Raw genomic sequence first — 19,717 nt, forward strand, 5'->3', positions numbered from 1 at the left:
TCGCATGCCTTGGGCCCACTCGTCATGTCCTCTTTGGCATTTCCCCACATCACTGCATAGAAACCTCCCACCATCATCATTGCCCCAATCAAGCTGCAAAATAAATATATAGCGTTAATTAATTCAACCATTATCTTCTCTTAAATTTCTTGAATGGAATCACACGTTCTAAAAGAAAATTTAAGAACCGAAACGACAACAAAAATTAATTGTCATAATTAAGCACCTTCCATGGTATAATGGGTCCCATAAGAAAATGACTCCAAGCACCACGATAAAGACTGCTCCTGGAGGTTTGAACATTGCAACATACACAGGCCCTCTCATCTTTATGTACCATGCGGTCATGGTGACTTGGAACAAATTACCCACCACTGCCGAGCATATGACCGCGACCAAACCCTGAATCGATCTTTAGAGCCCATGAATTAGGGCCCCTCGTTGCAACCAGCAGTGCGAGAAGGGCAGCTAACACGGCCGCAAATAGATAAACATAGAACATGAGGAATAGCACCACTGGGTAATCCCCAAGAATCAATGCTTGCCAAAACACAGAAAGGGAGACTAATCCATTTGTTCGATGAGAACTGATTACGTCACGAGAGTTTCTAAAATTGATGGGATGAGGATGGGGCTCGTTTACCTGGACAATGAATTCATGAGGGCATCGCCTACAAGAAAGAGCCCACCAAGCACCCAACTTGACTTTGGAGAGAGGTGAAGATTAAAGGTTGTCGGGATAGTGACTGGCGGGCCCATGTATGAAGTGACTACGGACCCTCCTACCATTGATACTAGGGGTATTTACCTAAAATGATCCATGGTTTGCTCGTTTTGTCAAATCTATCATATATTTTTTTTTGTCAAATCTATCCCATGGTTTACTTTTTGCATCAAATCTATCCCGGCGTTATCTTTTCCGTCGACATCTAACGGCCATGCTGACGTGACACCTACGTGGCAAGTATGGCCCACTATCTCTTCACGTGTCACGTCAGCATGGCCGTTAAATGTCGACGGAAAAGATAACGCCGGGATAGATTTGATGCAAAAAGTAAACAATGAGATAGATTTGACAAAAAAAAAAGCATATGATAAATTTGACAAAACAGACAAACCATGGGTCATTTTAGGTAAAAACCCCTTGATACTATGGTTCCAACTATCTTTGCTTTGGTGCTCGAGCTTTTCCATCTGAGAACCGATCGGAAACATTGGAACTTAATACATTTCAAAAACCATACAATGGGACATAGTCTGTCTGTTTCGCTCATAGTAATGTGTAGAGAAGGGGCAGGGAAGCACCGGAAAATGATGGCCAGTATGAAGGTTAATGCCGAGATGAGATTCATAAGTGCAGTACCAAGAGTAGGAGAGCTGTAATTGATGCCGATGAATCCAGATATCTGTGATGAGAATCTACATGGGAGCAGGAATCTTAATCTTAAACTATGAAGAACCAACAGAACATGGTTTCGTACATAGTCACCCAAGCAGGGAGAGCAAGAAGAACCTGAGGAGGAGGTAGGTTGTCAGAGGAGGGCAACCGAGCCCTTAGATAAGGCTGTCTTAGACCAGGGGATACGGTTGCCATTCAAGTTGTTTGTTCAAGACAGTACCTGCGGTAAAGGAGGAGAGAAGGGAGGAGGGGGAAGGCGGAGACTGAGTTGTTGTAGAAGGCCAGGACGAACTTGTCGGTCCCCCCAGACGTGGCCACCTTGTTGACCACCACGCCGCTCGCTTGAGCCATGATGATGCAGCGTACAAGGATCAAACGGGAGAAGGCACGTGGAGTTTGAAGTTTGTGATTTTGTGTGGGCTGTCTTTATCAAGGATCGTTTTTTTGCTGGTGACTACCACAAGCTCACTGCCATAAAAATTGGTTTTGTGGAGGTCGTGGAGAAGATCAATCCGAACGTCTATCGGCTTAAGCTTCCCAGCCACATTTGTACTGCCGATGTGTTTAATGTGAAGCACTTGATTCCTTACGCAAGTGATAGCTCAGTTGATGACAATTCGATGGCGAATTCTCGCCACCCAGGGGAGAATGATGCGGCATAAGACATGGCAAATCGGTACCTCGAGAAAAACAGGTTCTGATGACACTGTCTCGAAGATAGCCTCCGGAGCACAACCCATGACCTATGCCCGTGAAAAGACGAGATTTATGCCGAATTCCATTATTTAGAGTATCAAACGGGTATTTTTATGTTATTTGGGCGTTTTTATAATTTTTAGGGAATAGTTTATTTTAGAGAATATTTTATTTCCTTCGTTATAATTTCATTTTTTTTATTTAAGCGATGTAAGCCTTAGGGCTAAAGACATTTTTTTTTATCAATAAAGTTTTGGAGCTACCGTGCTATTTCGCCCATTCTCGGATTCAATTCGAGTTTGATGCCGGTTTCCTAGGAATTCGAATAATCAATAGGAGATTGAAGGTCGTAGTTCCGGTATTCTGCGGAATCAAAGGATCTGTGACAGTTGCTCGCGTGTACGTTGCGTCACATGACGGCCGTGATCATCCCTGCGAATGGCAACAAAGAGCTCCAACCTCTCCTCCTAATGTCCCATTCAGTCCCTCAGCTATGTACTTGGAAGCAAAGATTAGATTTGCCTGCCTTTTTTCTTGAGCAGCATGTCCCCGATTGTGAGAAAAAGCGTTTGTATATATATTACTGCCAAAGTGGAACTTATCGGGATAAAGTCATCTGAAGCCCATTGGTATATGTAACATGCTCGTAATATGGCAATTCGATGGATGCTTTTGTTTGGCTTGAATTACAAATATGGGTATAGATTAATTTTCCCGGGCTTCACAAACAAAGCGGGTGGCTGATTTCTCTTCCCTGCTGTTCAATAGAAGTTTCTGTCTAAGCCGTACATCATCGCAAAGTTCGTGTTACACATGGTGTTGGTTGTGCGAAATTGTTATTGCTCCCACAATTACCTTAAGCCCCACTGATTACTGGGACCCGTACAAGCGTAATTATTCTTCACTTTCACGGACACATCTTATAACATGGTTGCATAGATTCTGTTTCATTATTTGTCTACGTACTCTCAATAAATCGATTCTCTGTTTGTCTCGTCTGTTCTCCAGGAATTAGTACTGCAGAGGTACCTATACAAAAATTTGAACAAATCTTCTTTTGTGATAGATATTTTCTATATGATAGATATCAATGCTGTGCAGTTAAAATGTTCATAATCCAATGGCCCGGTCCCATGATTTTGAACTCTTTCCACGCCTAATGGTCAGGCCTTCAACCCGATCGCAGGAAAAACTCAGCCCTTAAGCGTGTACACTCATCTGAGCTATCAAGGATAAACTGAATTATTGGGTTCTAATTAAAGAAAGGACAACAGCCGTAGGAAAGATCGATATCTCCTAGAAGTAGCAAATTCAGGATCCACCTTCAACACATAACTCGTGAATTGGCTTCTGAGTTATCAAGGATGAACTCTATGGACATTGGCACATGGCTTTATGGTTACAGGGCCCATGAGCGACCTTAGCCTCCGCCCTAAAGGCTATTAAGCCCTTTAAGGCCCAGAGCCGCTCCTACGAAGTTACTCCATGGGGCATTCCATAAGATGGAAAAAAAGACTGCAAAGGAACATTACAAATAAATAACACAACAATGATTGTAATATTAAATACCTTCCACGGCATAATAGTCACCTAAGAAGATTATTCCAAGCACCACAGCAAAGATTACTCCGAGGGGCTTGAACATTGCAACATACACAGGCCCCCTCCTCTGTAGGCCCCATATGGCCGCGAAGACTCGGAACAAATTGCCCCACCAACGACGAGAATGTGATTGCAACAAGACCCGACTCAACCATTACGGCCCATGACTTAGGGTCCCTCACTGCGACCAGTGCTTAGTGAGACAGCCAAGGTGGTCAAGTAGAAGTTGAAGTAGAACGTGATTATTAGCACCTCCGGGTAATCCTCGATGACAAACGCCTGCAAATGGACCGGACATGCTAGATTATCAGGTGTTTGATGAGGACTGATTACGTTTTAAAATTTGATGGGATGAGGAGGGTCTCATTAACCTGGACAATGTAACACGATGCTATCATGAGTACTCCTGCTAGGAAGAAACCACCGAGGACCCTCCTTGACTGTGGAGAGAGGTGAAGTTGAATAGTTGTTGGCACAGTGAGTGGTGGGCCTTTGTAGAAACTGATGCTATGGTTCCAATAACCTTAGCTTGGCTGCTCGTGCTTTTCCATACCAATTTTTCCAACCTAGAACCTATAGGAACTTCATTTAATTTCTTCTACCAAACAATCAGAAAGTCGATCGGCTGTGCTGATACTAATGAGGAAAGATGGGGCAGGACGCACCTGAAAATGACAGCGAGTATGAAAGTGAAAGCCGGGATGAGATTCATAAGGGCAATATCGAGTGTAGGAGAGCTGTAATCGATGCCTATGAATCCAAATATCTGTCCAAAGAATCTGCATGGGAGCTCGAAGTTCAGTCTCCAAAGTTCGGAACAATCAGGAACAAGAAATCCTTAATTATATAGGAAGCACTACCACTAACAATGAAAGGTTTCCTACTCAACCAAGCGGGGACAGCCAGAAGAATTTGAAATGGAGGGAGGAAGTGATAAGAGGGTGATCGGGCCTGCAGACGTAGCCAGGAAAAAAAAGAAGAAACAAGAACTTGAGTAAGTTTCTCAGTGGAGAGGATAAGGTTGTCGTTCAAGTTTTTGAGGCGGTACCTCCAGGGGAAGATGAGAAAAGGGAGGAGGAGGAAGAGGGAGTTGCTGTAGCAGGCCAGGACGAACTTGTTGGTCCCGCCCGACATGGCCAGCTTGTTGACCACCCTGCTGCTGGCCTGCGCCACGACAGCCAAGATCATCGATGCAAATGTCGCCGAAGAACTCCAGACTCTCCTCCACATCTCTGCCCCTCAGCTACGGAATGGGAAGCAAATACTGAGGTTGCCTCTCTGTCTCTTTGGCAGTTTGTCTTCCGGAAAAGCAAATGTTATGTTATTCTATGCCATGGCTTGCTCTCTGCAGATGGGCGAAAGCCACCGGGGAAGATGCCTCTTGCCGAATTTCACATGAATTTGCCATGCCAAGGTCCAGATAAAAATGTATGACTATTATATAGGAAAGGTTCCTTTTTCTCGGTACGGCTGAAGAATAATTTAATGTTCTGTGGTTGCAGAGAAACATAGAATATTCTATGCTGAATTATGGGTTAATCGATGTTTTAGGCCAATCAGGCATGCTCTTTGTGGGCTTCCATGGCGATAGTTCCGCAACAATATTTATCTTGACAGTTTTCCAAGTCTGTGTTCTTTTTCAATTAGTATAGATAATTCAATTTTCTTTTTAAATGCAATTTAGATAGAAAAAAATATTTTACAAATCATCTGACAATCCCTTGGTCATGTGAATCGTTTAGTGGAGTGAACTAATGGGAACAATATGTCCTCACCCGTTGGCTACAAATCGCGAATCATCAAATGCGTATTACATGTATTCTGTTATAACTTTCCGAAGACGATATCAAGCATATACCCAAAACCCCCAATAAGTGAAGAAATATCCTCGATTCTTCGTATGACTTGGCCCGGCGCCCGGAATCCTCAACCATGGTTGCTTGGGAGTTTTTTTTTCAGCTTTGCTGTGCAGCTAGCAAGGGGATCTTATGGCTTGTCTGAGGCAGAGCCTCCCCTGCATTTAGTGGTCCACTGGCCATGTCTTCTACTTCTTTGGCCTTTCCCCACATCACCGATAGAATCCTCCCTCTATCACCACTGCCCCAAGCAAGCTGCAACACAAATGAATTAATTTATCCATTTTGGGGCATCATTTGTTCTCTTACTTTATTTTAAATGGAATCACATGGCCGTAAGAAAAATTAAATAAGTGAAATTAAAACAATAATTACAATTATTAAGTACCTGCCACGGCATAGTAGGGCACCTAAGAAACGCCTCTGAGCACCACTGCAAAGACTATTGCTAGGGGCTTGAAAATTGCAACATACACAGGCCCTCTCCTCTTTACGCACCACATGGTCATGGCGACTAGCAACAAACTTCTCGCTAACATTCAGTAAATGACCGCGACCAGGCTCGAACCGACCTTTAGGGCCCACAACTCAGGATCCCTCACTGCAATTAGCGAGAGCAGGGCAGCGAAGACGGTCCCGAATAAGTTGATGTGGAACATGATGATTAGCACCACCGGGGTAATCCCTGAGGATGAACGCCTATGGATGGAATGAATGGGCCGAACCACATGCACGATTGAAACGATATATAATGTTTCAGGAATTTCTTAAATTTTAATGGGATGAGGATTTTAGGAGGGTTTGTTTAACCTGCAAAATGTAACTTGATGAGATCATTAGTGCTTCGCCTGCAACGAAGAACCCACCAAGGACCCCAACTTGAATGTGGAGGGAGGTGAAGGGTTGACGACACTGTGAGCAGTTGGCCCTTGTAGAAAGTGACTATGAATGCTCCTGCAATTGAAAGTACGGTTCCACCGACCTTTGCTTGGCTGCTCAAGCTTTTAAGCGCCAACTTTTCCATACTAGAACCCACCGAAAATATAGGAGCTTCATATAATTCCAACCAATACCAAAACTGGAGGGAAGAAGGAACAGGGACGCGGGTTGCACCTAAAAATGATGCCGAGCATGAAAGTGAAAGCTGGGATGAGATTCAAAAGAGCGGTACCAAGCGTAGGAGAGCTTTAATCAATGCCAGTGAATTCGAATATCTGTATCATGAATCTGCGCGGCAGCTGGAGTTTTAGCTGACCGGTGATTTCCAGAATTTGGAACAACCATGAATGAGACATCCTTAAATCTCTAGTAAATGGTGTCATACTGACCCAACCAGGGAACGCAGGAAGATTGTGAGGAGGATAGCGGAAGTGAGAGGATGCCATTCAGGCTGCAGACATAGCCCCAAAAACAAGGGTGAAAAAAACAAAAACATGAAATTCAGTAATTGTCCCAGTGACGGGGGATAAGGTTGTTTGTTTGTTTGTTCGTTCGATTTTTTGGAGGTGAGACAGTACCTGCGGAGAAGGAGACGGGAGGAGGAAGAAGGTGGGGAGGAGGTAGCTGTAGAATAAGAGAATGAGCTTGTCGGTCCCACCGGACATGGCAACCTTGTTGACACCATGGGGCTCTCCTGCGCCATCATCGTCCCTGCAAATGTCCCCGACGAACTCCAAACTCTCCTCCACATCTCCTTCTCTGTCCCTCAGCTATGGAATCAGAAGCAGGTATTCCCCGTTTCTTCTGTAATTTCTTCCGGAGGGAGGAAGAGTGACTGTTCTGCTCGGGTTCCAATCAGTGACTTCCTCTGCTGCTAAAGCCACTAGGGGAAGACTCCCTTTACCTAAATAGCATATAATTTGCCATGCTAAGGTCCAAATGAAAATGTAAGATATTTTATGTTAAAGGTCCAAATGAAAATGAAGGATAATTTTAATTTGCCATACTCCAAGAATTGATGTTTAAAAGTCTTATCTTATTATTTTTCAAGTTCTTATGTCATGATTGATTGGAAGTAGAAACTGAACAGAGGAATGAACCTTTATTTTTATTTTTATTTTTATTTTTTTCTGAAAAAGGCATGAGGAATTGCCTTTAACCGAGAAAGAACACTCCCTGCTGAAATTACGATTTGGGCAATTCAACTGTGGCCTTGTGGGCTTCCTCAAATGAATCCCATAGGAATAGCTAACTCACTCCTGACCGGGCCCTGAGTTTGAACTCTTTCTACATCTGTTGGTTGTGCCACGTGATCTCAACCTGATTGCCCGAGGACAGGAAAACTCGACCTTGTAACCTCATAAACTCTTCTCAGTTGTTGAGAATGAATTTCCCAAAAGTGGCAATTTTGGGGGTTCACCTTCACCTTGTGACTCAAGGAATAGCTTACCGGCCAGATCAGTTTTGACTTGTGAGTGTAAGGAATCCGGATGCATATGCTATCGAGATAACCACTCCGCCATGGACTAGATCCATCCTAAGATTTGTGTATAGTTTTTCGCTCGTTCAAAGTTTCTTCTGCTTATGTAGTGAGAATCTGTCCATTCTGATCCATCTTTACATACTTAGCTACTTCTCATGTCGTTGTTTGATTGTTAGAAATTGACATGATTAGTTCCATAAAACAAGACATAATACAATATTTATATTTTGTTACTATGATTTAGAATAAAATTTTATACAAACAGGATCAAAGTTCCTTGGTCATGCGATTTTTTCAGCAGAGCGAATTAAATAGAAACAATAAGCTCCCGCTACAGATCATGATTCATTAAATGCATATTATATTACATCATATTACATGCATGATTTGTCATGCCTTTTTTTCTGGATGATTGTACATATCCTGGAACTCCCAATAAGTGAGCAAGTAACTTTGATTCCTCGCATATGAGCTCGATCGGGTGCCAGGGATCCTGTATCGGGGTGTGTCAATTTTCAGCATTGCTCTTGAGCTAGCAATGGGATCTTATGGCTTGTCTGTGGCAGAGCCTCGGATGCACTGGATGGTCCACTGGCCATGTCTTCTGATTCTTTGGCCTTTCCCCACATCACCACATAAAATCCTCCCACTATCACGATTGCTCCGATCAAGCTGCAACACAAATTAAATTAATTTAACCATTTTAGAGCATCATATTATTCCTTTGAGTCATGTTCGGTACACTTAAAATAGAATAAATTGCGTCAAGATGAGTATCATATCTAATAGAGGAAATGATCCCAAATCATAGCCTTCCATATATAAGAGCTGTATTATAGTCACGTGTAACTATACATTTATTTGTTTTCTAGTACATGTTATTGTAACGTGCTATATATCTCAATGAATTCCACCTCACGGATTAAGGCTGCGTTTGGGGCTGCATTTGCGGTGGTATAATCATGAGGATCCAGCCATACACTCTTCCCATCTTTGATGGTATCAGAGCCCATACATAGTCGGCGGGCAGTTCTCCCGATCTCCTCGATCTGACCTTACACGGCTCTGTTTACCCAGCTCTTATACATAGAGCGCTATCATTTGGGATCATTTCCTCTATTAATATCTTTGCGCGCTGTTTTTATATTTTGTGTCACTTTACTTAGTTGGAAAGGACATTATTAGGATTCTTTTTTCTTAGATGGCAAATAGGAAAATTATTAATTAATAGATCAAGATTTATAATTATAATTATTAAATACCTTCCACGGCATAAGGGGTCCCCTAAGAAGATGATCCCAAGCACCGCAGCAATGATTATTCCTAGGGGCTGGAACATGGCAACATACGCAGGCCCTCTCCTCTTTACGCACCATATGATCACCGCGGTATGGAGCAAACTCATCACCAATGATGAGTATATGACCGAGACCAAACTCGACTCCTGTAGGGACCATGACTTAGGGTCCTTCACTAAGACCAGGGCGAGCAGAGCAGAGAAGACGGTCATGAATAAGTGGTAAAAGAATGTCACGATTTGCACCAGCGGATAATCCCGGAGGATCAATGCCTGTGAATGGAGTAGAGAGGATAAACCAGGTGAGATGCTTAATCGAAACGATAATGATCCGGGAATTCGATAGGATGATAAAGAGGGTCTCATTAACCTGGATAATGTAACATAATGAGATCAACAGTGCATCGCACACAAGGAAGAACCCACCAAGGGCCCAGCTTGAATGCGGAGAGCTCGAGCTTGTTAACAAAGTGACTGGCGGGCCCTTGTACAAAGCGACCACAAATGCTCCCGCGATCGATACTGTGGTTCCAACAACCTTAGCTTGGCTGCTCGAGCTCTTCCACTCCAATCTTTCCATTCTATAATCCATCAAAAAACATATGAACTTAGTATCAGTTCCAATTCCAAACAGTGGAACATGGTCGGTCTCGCGGATACTGATGAGGAGCAAGGGGTAGAGACACGCCTGAAGCTGATGCTGAGTATGAAGGTGAAAGCGGGGACGAGGTTCAGAAGAGCGGTACCAAGCGTAGGAGAGCTGTAATCAAGTCCCACGAATGCAAATATCTGTACCAGGAATCTGCACGGTAAAATTTTAGTCCGACCAGCCACCTCTGAAATTCGGAATGATCAAAACAAGAAATCCTGACGTTTGTTTGTATTTAGGGGAAAAAAAGGAGAAGGGGGAAAGGGCAAGAGTGAAGGGAATTTTTCACCTAGTTAGAAGACATAAAATTTTAAAAGATAGCAGGGGGAATAAAGGTAAAATATTACGCGAGCCCATTTTCTTTCAATCCGACTTTCGGTCCAATAGAGGTAAAAAATTATTCGAAAATTTGAATTTATATAAAATGACCAAATTGTCCGATAATTTTGCTGATAAGTATTATACAAGAATAATATAGTCATTTAACTTGTTCTATCGATTCCCCTCTCTTCCCTTCTCCATTGTATCCAAACAAAGTGTAATAGTGAATGGTTTCATATACACTCACCCGGTCAGGGACAGCAAGAAGAATCTGATGAGGACGGACGACGTGAGACGAGGACTACCAGGTCTGCAAAGTTAAGGTTGTCTCAGTGCGCACAGTGGATAAGGTTGCCATTCAAGTTGTTGAAGGTCGGAATCAAGTACCATACCTGCGGAGAATGAGGAGACAAGGAAGAAAGAGAATGGTGGACAGCACGTTGCTGTAGAGTACAAGGACGAACTTGTCGCTCCCTTGAGACATGGCAAACTTAATGACCACCATGGCGCTCGATTGCGCCATCATGGCCATGATCATGCCCACAAATGTCACCGACGAACTCCATGCTCTCCTCCACATCTCCCTCTTTGTCTCTTGGCTTGGAAATTCTGGATGCAATATTAAGGTTGCCTCTCTATTTCTTGACCAGTTTGTCAGGAGGACGAAAAGCAAACGTTTTTCGGTTGCAATCTATGGCTTCTTGTGCAGATGAGGTTAACTCAATGGGGAAGATATCTTTTGCTTAACAGGGTATGGATACATGCAAAGGTAAAAATGTAAATGTCTATATGATATTTATGGAAGAGGTTCCTCTTTCTTTATGGTAACGAGGATCACGGATATTAATTGTACCATATCACTTTCCTTTATCCATATGGTATCTAGAGAAGATTTACCAGTATATTTCTATCATTGTTGTTCTCTACTTGCCTTATGAAAATATTTTAATTTTCTCCAAAACTAAAACCTTGGGCAGCCACGTCATCACTTTACACAGTGTGCAGATATCGTAGGTTTAATTGTGTAAATAATATATTGGAAAAAAAAAAGGATATCAAAGGATAACATTTAAGAAATCTGTAATTGATAGGTTTCTCAATATAGAACTCCAATTATTCGGCATCTGTATATGCGGCCTCCTTAATTTCTTCTATATAACACCAATGTATTCTTGAGAAACCTACCTTCAATGTAGAAAACCAATTTATTTGGCGTCAATATATTTTATTCAGAATCTATATTACTTGGTGTTATCAATAATTATGACAACTATCGAGATTAACAACAGTCTATATATGAGAAATCTATGTATTTGATTAGATGCTGTTTTTCTAAAGATATATATAGCATCGTAATTATATGTTGCTATTATGTTTCTCATACTTATTGGTAAAATCAATATATTCATAACTGAAATTCTTTGTGGAATTTTCTCAAGAGGAGAAACTGAATAAAGATAATTTACTGTGACTTTATTGATAGCTTATTCTAGGTGAGAAATATACTGCAATGCTGTATTGGTCAATAAATGTGTAATTTTAGAATTATATTATGATGTATAAAACCATATTAATCGGGAATTTTATATTTAACAATAAAATCCCTTCTCCATGCAAATGTTCTTTCCTCTCCACCGTTGAAAGATTTTATTTCCACGCAACACGCTCATCTCCATCTAGTTTTACATAATATTAGAGTTGATTAATGCGTCTGTGTGGGCTCACATTGTATGAATTCGTTGAGTGGTATTCGTTTTAATTTTTGTCTCTCTGATCTATATGGTGATCTCTTTGTTGTGTGATGTCCGATTTAAAAATATTAAAAAAAAAGAGAGAGGAATCCATACAACAATGTCAACAGAATTTCTTTCTGTTTCAGAAGACAAGACAATGCACTACTAGCTACTGTATATCCACCTTCGTGTTTAAAAGAGGAGCTCGGTTAGATTCACAGATCGGTCGACATTCTGCAACAATCCTTTCCTCCTGAGCCTTGCCCCAATTAACAGCATAAAACCCAACTGCTATTATAGCTGCTCCAATCACACTGCATAGAACGAACAAATCCCGATATCAATCAGATTAATGTCAAGCGGATGCGGCTATAAATAATTGCAAAGGTCTTGCATCGATAACCATATATGGTTTACACATATGTACCTTCCTAGATAAAGGGTGTCTTTCAGCAAAGAGACACCCATGATTATAGCAAAGACCATGCCGAGGGGCTTGAACATGGAAACATAGAGCGGCCCTTTTGTGCGGCACGCCCATGTATGGGCCACGTTCCTAATCGCCACTGCGAAAACTGCCTGCAATGAATGAGCCAAGCAAGTAAGATTACCGTAGGTGCCAACCGTCTCTACCTGAAAAAGAAGTATATATGTGCATTCTTTTCTTGCCTAACGTTCCTTACCGCGTATCCTATGGCAATCAGCTCTATGCCAGGCTTCAACCTCCATGCGTTCCGGTCTCTCTCCAGAATCAAGGTGAAAACACTGGAGTTGATGGCCGTTGAGATGCAACTGCCGAGTGCAACCACTAACTCTGCCGGGTATTCTCTGATTATCCATGTCTGTAGGAAAAGAGGGAGGGATTATAAGGCACAGAAATTGGCCACTTGTTTTTCCGACCGATCAAAGACAACTCTGTAACTTGAATTCAGCGTCCAATTGATAACCTGAACAATGTACAGAAGAGAGAGCACCAATGCAGCAGAGGCAAGAAAGATGGCTCCAACGATCCAACTCGACTGAGGCAACAGAATTTGCTGCAAGGTCGTCGTTGAGCCATTATCTATGAGGGGCAGCCCTTTCAATAGAGTCAAAGTGAGTGCCCCGATTATCGAGACCAAAGTGCCCACGAACTTTGCCCTGCTGCTGAGGACTCCCAGATCAACCTTCTCCATCCTATGGATTCAAAAGCATGAGCTAAATACAGGGCAGAAGTCGGTCTCAACTCTCAGGGAATGCAAGATTCGCCTCTTTCGGGAACAAGGGGAAAGTCGAAATCTGCTAAGCGCAGGAACCTTGAAATGATGGCAAGTATGAAGGTGAAGGCGGGAGTAAGATCACTCATGGCGGAGGCCAGGGTGGGAGAGCTGTACCCGATCCCGATGTACATAAACAGCTGCAAAAAGCATCTAAGAGAACACCAGAATGTACAAGCTTTTATCAGATCCACAGCCCTGGAATTTCTCCAGCAATAGTTACCCAGTTCCACGGGAAACTTCAACATGGCTTACTTACCCGAGCAGGCCGAGGAGAAAGATCCAAAAGATGATGGCGGGTCTGATCTTCGGAAGAGGTCTTCTCCTGAAAACAGAAATTGGGGAGTTGGTATTAGTAAAGTTTAAAGAAGATACCAATCTGCAGAGGACATGATATTGCCTGGGTCCAGTTACCAGTAGAAGAGGAGGGACGCAGGCAGGAGGATGAAGACGGCGAGGGAATTGGAGTAGACGACGAAGACAAAGCTGCTCATGCCTCCGGTCATGGCTGCTTTGCTCAGAGTGCTCAGCCCCTGCTCCAACAACTCCACCACCACCATCGCCACCGTGACCCCATCGCCTGGCCAAGAAGATGAAGAAGAACCCGACATCATTAGACTGTGTTCTATGCCGGCGAGGCGTGTCTTCGCTGTTCTGTTCTATCCCATGGCTTCCTGTGAAGAGCTCAAGGCCACCAGGGAAGATACCTTGGCCGAATAAATTGTCTATGCTAAAAGTCTAATAAAAAAGTAAGATATTCTCCCTACTGCACCCTGACTGGACACATGACCAGATGAAGAAGATAATTTCTTTAAGCAGATAAACTCGACCTAGTTTATGATTTTATAGTACGAGTTTGAGGATGATATCGTTTGTGTTGTCATTTTCGCTCTTCATCATCTCAAATCATTGCCGTCAACACATATAGTGGTTTATTTTCAGCACCATAGTCCCATGTGAGCAGGATCCATCTTTTCCAACTTGTACTCGTTTATACTATATTTTACGTTGCAGTTGTTTAAAATTTTCTTATAACTCAGATCTCTATGCATGTCAACAATGTTGCAGTCAATAATTTATCATGTCTGAATTCTTGTCTAATTAAAACGTTTTTTTTTATTTTGTGTTTCATTTGGCGTGCGAAGTAGTAATCATTAATTAATAGCCAGTCACCTTTGACGATTGCTAAGGTAAACGTACTTTTCAGTAATAGATAAATAACGTACGTCGTATTCAGATAAGTTAAACCTTTTTGAACAGACGGTTGAAAGCTAGGTTAACTCTGCTTGTCATCAAGGATAGACTAAATTACTAGGATTTCGAGGATAGTCTAGTTTAAGCGGCTCGTGGATGGACCACTGCGCCGTTGTTTTCTTGGTTTCAGAGGTGGTCCAGCGGTTTGACGTACAACTTGATGGATACTGCTTGAAACTTTCCCCGATAATTAGGACCGGAAACAATGAAAAGAAAAGGATGCAGCCTTGGAATTAGCAGCACGCTTGGATTTACAAATTTGGAACATCTGTACGCTTACAATGCTAAGTATGAGCTCGATCTGTATCATGTTCCTCTTTTTCCTTTCGTCAGCTTTGCTCTTGAGCTATTAGCAATGGGATCTTTTGGCATGTTTGTGGCAGAGTAGCGAATGCTTTGGGTCCACTGGCCATGTCTTCTACCTCTTTGGCCTTCCCCCACATCACTGCATAGTATCCTCCCATTGTCAACACTGCTCCAATCAAGCTGCAATATAGATAATTAATTCGACCTTTATATACAGCATTATATTCTGTTCTCCTTGTATTCATCGGAATAGAATCACATGGCCAAAAGTACAATCAAACATATGAAAAATAATATTGTACAAAGCATTATAGGAAAAGGTGGGACATTCTTGACTAGACAAAAGAGGAGCAGAACATCATAAACAACACGACAATCATTCATTTGACACCTTCCACAGCATATTGAGTCACCCAAGACGATGACTCCAAGCACCACGGCAAAGATTATTCCGAGGGGCTGGAACATTGCAACGTACACGGGTCCTCTCCTCTTTAAGCACCACATGATCACAGTGACCCGGAACAAAGTACCCGCTAGCGTCGAGTAAATGATTGCTACTAAGCCTGAATCGACCTTTAGGGCCCACGTCCCGGGGTCCCTCACTGTGATAAGTGAGAGCAGGGCAGCGAGGACGGCCGAGAAGAGGCTGATGTAGAATGTGATGATTAGCACCACCAGGAAACCCCCGATGATCAATTCCTGCGAGATGGACTGGAGAGAGATTAAATGAAGTGTTTTATTTATTCTAATTACGTTCCGGGAATACCTTGAAATATGATGGGATGATCAGTGGGGTCTCGTTAACCTGGACAATGAAACCCAAGGAGATCATAAGGCCTTCGCCTACAAGAACCCACCAACGACCCAACTTGACTGTGGAGAGAGGTGAAGATTAGGGGTTCTCGGGATAGTGACTGGCGAACCCTTGTACAAAGTGACTATGAACGCTCCCGTGATTGATGCTATGGTTCCGACAACCTTTGCCTGGCTGCTCGTGCTGTTCCATGCCAATTTTTCCATCCTATAATCCATTGACCGCATAGGAACTTAATAAAATTCTGGTTCCAAGCAATCGGACACGGTTGGTGTTGTTGACACTAATGAGGAGAGAAGGGCAGGAAGCACCTGAAAATGATGGTGAGTATGAAAGTGAAAGCCAGGACAAAATTCATAAGAGTGGTAGCGAGCGTAGGAGAGCTGTAGTCGATGCCCATGAATCCAAATATCTGCGCAAGGAATCTTCAGGGGAACTTGAATTTTAGTCGACCAGCCATCTCTGAAATTCAGGAACAATTAGGAACAAGAAATCCTAGATACGGGAAGTAGTAATTCTGAATGTAATCATACTCACTTGATCAGGGAATACAAGAAGAATTTGAGGTGGAGCAAGGAAGTGAGAGGAGGGCAGTTGGGCCTGCAGAGATGAGATTTGTCTCAGGGCGCAGAGGATAAGGTTGTCGTTCGAGTTGCTGAATATCAGAAGCGAAAACGATACCTACAGAGGAGGAGGAGGAAGGTGGAGAGGGAGTTGCTATAGAAGGTGATGTGAACCTCGACGAACCTACCGCGAGACCCAACAACAATAGAATGAGATCAAACCCGGGATCGTCCAATGAAGGTTTCAAGGATAGAAAATATTAACCCGCTGACTATAAAGAACCAGAAACCAATATTATAATATGAAATATTGACCCACTAGCTATAAAGAGCTAGAAACCAATATTATAAATGTCGGGAATCACAAGTCATCACACTTGCAATATCGTCAAAGTTGCTGCAAAACAGCTCAAAGAAAACCTCTCTCACAAAGTTGAATGAAAACTGATCTGTCTTTTCTAGGGATGCCACATGCCTATTTATAGAGAGATACAAGCTAATAACCTAAATGGGCTAATGGGCTTGACTAAAATAAATCGTAATGAGCCCAAAACGAAATAGGCCGAAGTAATTGAAAAGCAACTGAATTCAGCCCTTTGAACTTGGATCATCTTCTAAATAGATTTCTAGGATATGAACGGTCGTGGCTTCTAGTTCCACATGCAGCCCACCCAAGAGCTTGACTACTCCATGGACATGCAATAACATCCTTTGCATGGCTAGTTCGATTCGCTTGGCTCGTGCTCTTTTTCTTAGTCCAGCTAGCACGTGCATGTCCCAATGCTCGACTTCATGCCATACCCCGTCATCATGGAATGCTTCTACATGCTCGTGTGAAGGGTCCTCTAGCTGGATCATATCATTCCCCCTCTCTTCAAAAAGATTCGTCCTCGAATCTATGACAACTAACTTGATTGGTGACTTTTCTGGAGGCATTTGTTTGAGAAAGACGTTCTTGAATTCCTCACTTTTCTCGCCAATGGGCCGCTTGATTTGAAGTTGCTCTTCCTCCTTTTGGTTAGGTGGAAGCGGCAATAGCGTTGCGTTCCGACCATCGCTGTCCAGGAATTGAGAAGCAATATAACCATTCTCTTTGCCGTTGGGTTGAAACTTGTTTGTGGGTTTCTCTTTTATTGGCTTCAAGGCTATTTTCTCTTCCTTCTTCGTCGAAGAACCCCACTTCAATTTGCAAGAGGATGAACCAGAAGCTTCATCATAACCATTTAGCAACTGTTCAATTCGCTTGTCTCGCCTTTCCAACCGATCGTAAATCAAATCGACCATCACATTCATGCGCTCAAATTGTTGCTGCATATCTCGGATAATCATGTTGTAATTAGTTCCTCCGTTATTGTGATCATTTCCACTGCTTTCTTGTGGCATGATGAAATCTGCAAGTGAAACTTTAGAAAATAGAGATGGACCTCACAACCACTCGCTCACGTGTTTGCACTCAAATTAATGTCACTCAACACTCGTGTTTCACTCAATTTTAGGCTTTTACCCTCTGATATACTCACCACTCTTGCCTTTTTTTTTTCTCTCTAGATTTTCTCCTCAAAGTTCCTAAGAAACTAAACAATTCAATCGCAAGAGTAAAGTCAGTTGATTAGCCCAAAACACTTATAATCATTGATTTCAGAAATTGAATCAAATTTAGCATCCAACCCTAAATGAGAAAAGAAATAATGTGATAGATGGAGTTAACGAAATAACTGAGATGTACAAGGAAGATTTGTGGGAATAAGGAAACAAGATATTTATGGAAAGTATCGAAATGGAATGAATGAATGATTCTAAAAGACAAGAAAGGAATATGATAAGAAAATATTCAATTGAAAGGAAACCATTTTAGATTTCCCAACTGCACCTTATATGCCAGTGATCTATCAAAGTAAACAAGAATATATAAAGGAAGGTAATTCTGGGATAGTGGCAGATATGGAAGAAAATAACGGGAAATATTTGAAATTCCCTACTTTACTTGATTAGCAGAGATATATCTAAGAAAGCTTCTATCACCCCAAAAGTAAAGATTTCCCAAACAATTGCTCTTTCCTTTTTTTTTTTCTCCCCTTTTTTTTCTATGTATTTTTTTGGACAATTTTCTTTTTCAGACCTTTCCGAAATAACAATAAGTCGTTCAACAATTTGTCGAACCCTAAGACAAGGACAATAACAAGAACGAAATAGGATAGGTGAAACCTGGATTGGAGCCAAAGCTTTGATACCAAAATGATGCGAACCTCGACGAACCTGCCGCAAGACCCAACAACAATAGAATGAGATCAAACCCGGGATCGTCCAATGAAGGTTTCAAGGATAGAGAATATTGACCCGCTAACTATAAAGAGCCAGAAACCAATATTATAATATGGAATATTGACCCGCTAGCTATAAGGAGCTAAAAACCAATATTATAAATGTCGGGAATCACAATTCATCACACTTGCAATATCGGCAAAGTTGCTGAAGAACAGCTCAGAGAAAACCTCTCTCACAAAGTTGAATGAAAACTGATCCGTCTTCTCTAGGGAGGCCACATGCCTATTTATAGAGAGATACTAGCTGATAACCTAAATGGGCTAATGGGCTTGACTAAAATAAATCCTAAGTGTAATTAGCCCAAAATGAAATAGGCCCAAGTAATTGAAAAGCAACTGAATTCAGCCTTTTGAACTTGGATCATCTTCTAAATAGATTTCTAGGATATGAACGATCGTGGCTTCTAGTTCCACATGCAGCCCGCCCAAGAGCTTGACTACTCCTCCATGGACATGCAATAACAGCCCTTGCATGGCTCGTTGAATTCGCTTGGCTCGTGCTCTTGTACTTGCTCTAGCTGGCACATGCTTATCCCAAAGCTCCCCTTCATGCCCGACCTTGTCATCCTGAGATTTTTTCTCATGCTCGTGCGAAGGGTCCTCTAGCTGAATCATATCAACTTGGGCCTATTTCATTTTGGGCTCATTACACTTAGGATTTATTTTAGTCAAGCCCATTAGCCCATTTAGGTTATCAGCCAGTATCTCTCTATAAATAGGCATGTGGCCCCCCTAGAGAAGACGGATCAGTTTTCATTCAACTTTGTGAGAGAGGTTTTCTCTGAGCTATTCTTCAGCAACTTTACCGATATTGCAAGTGTGATGACTTGTGATTCCCGACATTTATAATATTGGTTTCTAACTCCTTATAGCTAGCGGGTCAATATTCCATATTATAATATTGGTTTCTGGCTCTTTATAGTCAGCGGGTCAATATTCTCTATCCTTGAAACCTTCATTGGACGATCTCGGGTTTGATCTCATTCTATTGTTGTTGGGTCTCGCAGCAGGTTCGTCGAGATTCGCATCACAAGTAATTGAAAAGTAACTGAATTCAGCCCTTTGAACTTGGATCATCTTCTAAATAGATTTCTAGGATATGAACGATCGTGGCTTCTAGTTCCACATGCAGCCCGCTGATAAGAGAGGATTTGTCCATGAAATGGGTAAAATTTAGACTCGGTTTTATGTTGTTTTCATGGTATCTGATGCTTGGATGACG

At 42.2% G+C, this 19,717-nt stretch overlaps 3 protein-coding genes and 3 long non-coding RNA genes across 11 annotated transcripts; all 6 read right to left on the minus strand.

Moving 5' to 3' along the window:
- Nucleotides 1-975: 975 nt before the first annotated feature.
- Nucleotides 976-2,043, minus strand: LOC116212049. The gene is made up of 3 exons (XR_004157804.1): nt 1,514-2,043; nt 1,306-1,419; nt 976-1,194 (listed from the first exon to the last, which is right to left on the minus strand). It is a non-coding gene; the product is annotated as an uncharacterized LOC116212049 (long non-coding RNA).
- Nucleotides 2,044-3,226: 1,183 nt separating this feature from the next.
- On the minus strand, nt 3,227-4,684 carry LOC116210058. Its single transcript, XR_004157414.1, has 4 exons — nt 4,558-4,684; nt 4,363-4,476; nt 4,069-4,270; nt 3,227-3,976 (listed from the first exon to the last, which is right to left on the minus strand). It is a non-coding gene; the product is annotated as an uncharacterized LOC116210058 (long non-coding RNA).
- Nucleotides 4,685-5,400: 716 nt separating this feature from the next.
- LOC116210057 (WAT1-related protein At5g40210-like) lies at nt 5,401-7,471 on the minus strand. Of its 6 annotated transcripts, none has more exons than XM_031543860.1 (5): nt 7,071-7,471; nt 6,882-6,943; nt 6,364-6,666; nt 5,942-6,252; nt 5,401-5,808 (listed from the first exon to the last, which is right to left on the minus strand). In XM_031543860.1, the coding sequence occupies exons 1-4, from the start codon at nt 7,241-7,243 to the stop codon at nt 6,218-6,220; spliced, it is 573 nt and encodes a 190-aa protein (XP_031399720.1). In that variant the 5' UTR covers nt 7,244-7,471; the 3' UTR covers nt 5,401-5,808; nt 5,942-6,217. The 6 variants fall into 6 exon arrangements, 2 of the variants coding, with proteins under 2 accessions (XP_031399720.1, XP_031399718.1); XM_031543858.1 differs by having other exon boundaries at nt 5,402-5,808; nt 5,942-6,238; nt 7,071-7,470; XR_004157411.1 differs by having other exon boundaries at nt 5,410-5,808; nt 6,364-6,780; nt 7,071-7,456.
- A 739-nt stretch (nt 7,472-8,210) lies between these two features.
- LOC116209812 (WAT1-related protein At4g15540-like) lies at nt 8,211-11,897 on the minus strand. Its single transcript, XM_031543519.1, has 6 exons — nt 10,635-11,897; nt 10,490-10,552; nt 9,961-10,074; nt 9,643-9,853; nt 9,238-9,545; nt 8,211-8,647 (listed from the first exon to the last, which is right to left on the minus strand). Exons 1-6 carry the CDS (start codon nt 10,820-10,822, stop codon nt 8,491-8,493), a joined length of 1,041 nt encoding a protein of 346 aa, XP_031399379.1. The 5' UTR covers nt 10,823-11,897; the 3' UTR covers nt 8,211-8,490.
- A 135-nt stretch (nt 11,898-12,032) lies between these two features.
- LOC116209811 (WAT1-related protein At3g28050-like) lies at nt 12,033-14,043 on the minus strand. Its single transcript, XM_031543518.1, has 7 exons — nt 13,646-14,043; nt 13,491-13,556; nt 13,271-13,384; nt 12,923-13,151; nt 12,659-12,817; nt 12,403-12,554; nt 12,033-12,289 (listed from the first exon to the last, which is right to left on the minus strand). The coding sequence occupies exons 1-7, from the start codon at nt 13,843-13,845 to the stop codon at nt 12,145-12,147; spliced, it is 1,065 nt and encodes a 354-aa protein (XP_031399378.1). The 5' UTR covers nt 13,846-14,043; the 3' UTR covers nt 12,033-12,144.
- A 673-nt stretch (nt 14,044-14,716) lies between these two features.
- Nucleotides 14,717-16,287, minus strand: LOC116211834. Its single transcript, XR_004157757.1, has 3 exons — nt 16,146-16,287; nt 15,920-16,070; nt 14,717-15,815 (listed from the first exon to the last, which is right to left on the minus strand). It is a non-coding gene; the product is annotated as an uncharacterized LOC116211834 (long non-coding RNA).
- Between the last annotated feature and the right edge of the window lie 3,430 nt (nt 16,288-19,717).

This window comes from Punica granatum, chromosome 6 (assembly GCF_007655135.1).
Source record: "Punica granatum isolate Tunisia-2019 chromosome 6, ASM765513v2, whole genome shotgun sequence".
Classification (NCBI taxonomy): domain Eukaryota; kingdom Viridiplantae; phylum Streptophyta; class Magnoliopsida; order Myrtales; family Lythraceae; genus Punica; species Punica granatum.